Source organism: Neltuma alba, unplaced genomic scaffold (assembly GCF_004799145.2).
Source record: "Neltuma alba isolate B1F8T4 unplaced genomic scaffold, ASM479914v2 tig00006987_pilon, whole genome shotgun sequence".
In the NCBI taxonomy this organism is placed as follows: domain Eukaryota; kingdom Viridiplantae; phylum Streptophyta; class Magnoliopsida; order Fabales; family Fabaceae; genus Neltuma; species Neltuma alba.
In genome coordinates, this window is record NW_021634644.1 from 223,215 (window position 1) to 225,427 (window position 2,213).

Consider the following 2,213-nt stretch of genomic DNA (forward strand, 5'->3'; position numbering starts at 1 on the left):
TTGATTTTTACACCGGGAACCACGTACGCGTATCGTTGGATGTTGTATTTTGATTAATTTGAGATTCGCTGATGTTTAGAAATTAGAATTGTGTTTAAAAACTAGGAGGACTTGTTCAACCAATTAGTTTGCTTCCGCTTGTAATATTAAAGGAAAAGACGAAGACTTGGTCAGAATGGAGTGCAAGTAAAGATTTAAGTTCAAAGGCCATACTTTTTTTTTTTTTTTGGGGTCAAAGTTCAAAGGCCATACTACAATAATGACGAGAACATCAATAACAATCTGCACAATGCCCATGCACACTACAGATCCCCGGGTGCGAGGGTGACGTGACGATAGTCCGTTACACGTGGCTCATATCGGAGCCCTAGATATTTTAACTCACGACGCAGATCGCTCCAATGGACCAACACTCATTCTCGCAGGTACAGAAATGCTTCGTTTATATTTGAGCTTCAGTTTCAGAGTCTCCGTATCCCATTTCTCGCGCCATTCCCAGCACCAACACATATTTTCCTCCTCAGAAGAACTATATTCAGACGGTGATCATGATCCGAGAGCCAGTCCCCTTCGTCCTCCCTAGCCTTCGAATTCCTCCATGGCTATCTGATAATTCGCCGGCCGCCTCACCTTCCCCCTCTTCATTCCCAACCAACACCGATGCCGGCGCCGCCGACTCCTCCGTCCTCATCTTCCACCCACTTCTTTCCAATGACTGTACCCTCCCGGAACTGCACTCGCTTGCTCAAGACTTTGACATGCCCTTTGATGTTTTCTCCAGCGATCAGTTCCGCATGTTCGAGTTCAAGATCCGCAAGTGTCCACGTGGCGGCAGGTCGCATGACTGGACCCGCTGTCCCTTTGCCCATCCCGGCGAGAAGGCTCGCCGAAGAGACCCTCGCAAATTCCCCTATTCCGCCACCCCTTGCCCTCACTTTCGCCATGCAAATTGCAACAAAAGTGACTCCTGCGATTTCGCTCACGGAGTCTTCGAATGCTGGCTTCATCCTTCTCGCTATAGAACTCAGCTCTGCAAAGATGGAGCAAATTGTCGCCGTCGAGTCTGTTTCTTTGCCCACACTCCCGATCAATTGCGTGTACCCACTCGCGGCTCCCTCGAAGCATCGGTCGGGTCGCCGATTCGTCGCTCTCTGGATTCATCGCGGAGCAGCTCTTCATTTATTTCGTCACCAACTTCTGTCCTTACTCCATCGCTACAAGACAGCTCACACTTGTCGCCGGGCAATTCCCAATATGCCGGTAACACATACAATGCGATGAGTGAAATAGTAACTTCAATGCGTAATGTGCAGCTTGATTCAAACACGATGGTTTCTGGTTTTGGTTCTCCCCGTGGTTCGTTTCTCCGACCTGGGCTTTCCAGCCCTCAGTCGACCCCAACGTGGGCTAGAACTGATAAATCTGGACCCGGTTCAGCGGACCTAGGGGATAGTGGCCACGAAGAAGAGGCTCCCATGGAGAGGGTGGAATCAGGAAGAGACCTCAGAGCCAAAATCTATGCCAAACTCAGCAATAAAATCTCATACGTGCGAAGCGACGCGCCTGCATCGGCTCCTGATTTTGGATGGGTTTCCGAACTGGTGAAGTGAAGCTCAATCTGGGAAATACTTGTTATATGTCCAGAAATTTTCCTCCCTTACCCGATCAGCATTCGAAGTTGAGCGGCCACGATAGAGTTTTATGGTCTGTGAATATCTAAGTTCATTATAAATGTAATAAAAAAGGAAGAGATTGTTGATATCTGTTTCATAATTGGTATATGTACATGACATTAAAACTCTTGCTCTCGATTTCTGAGGTGGCATTTGATTCCACCGTTATACGTTGCTCATGATGTAATTTGCATTTTCTGTCTATAAAATTATGTGATGCATGTTCACTCTATTGATGTAATGCCTTTTTAGTTTTACCCTGGAATGGCCGCCGGGGTTCTGCACAGCCCGCTGCAAAATTAAGTGTTTGATTATCTGTCGGTTGAAAAGGGAGTCTTTGTCTTCAAGCTTTCATCATAGGCCGCTTCTGGCTTTTCTGTGGTTCCAATCGTTTCAGAATGCAAACGCCTTATCCATTTCATTTGGTTATTAATTAGGTTATCCACTTTTTGGGACGTCGGGCCACTCTTCTCCTCCTTCTTAAGCAAAATGATTACTGTGGTCGATGTGCTGAAGCACAGAGTTTAATTATTTGTGTAA

At 46.6% G+C, this 2,213-nt stretch overlaps 1 protein-coding gene across 1 annotated transcript; it reads left to right on the plus strand.

Annotated features, from left to right (window-relative positions):
• The first annotated feature begins 386 nt into the window (after positions 1-386).
• LOC114751584 (zinc finger CCCH domain-containing protein 20-like) lies at positions 387-1,813 on the plus strand. Its single transcript, XM_028940245.1, has one exon. It carries the CDS (start codon positions 549-551, stop codon positions 1,608-1,610), a length of 1,062 nt encoding a protein of 353 aa, XP_028796078.1. The 5' UTR covers positions 387-548; the 3' UTR covers positions 1,611-1,813.
• Positions 1,814-2,213: the final 400 nt, after the last annotated feature.

Coding starts and splice junctions, on each gene's coding strand:
- LOC114751584 (XM_028940245.1), top strand. CDS start 549: ATGATCCGAGAGCCAGTCCCCTTCGTCCTCCCTAGCCTTCGAATTCCT.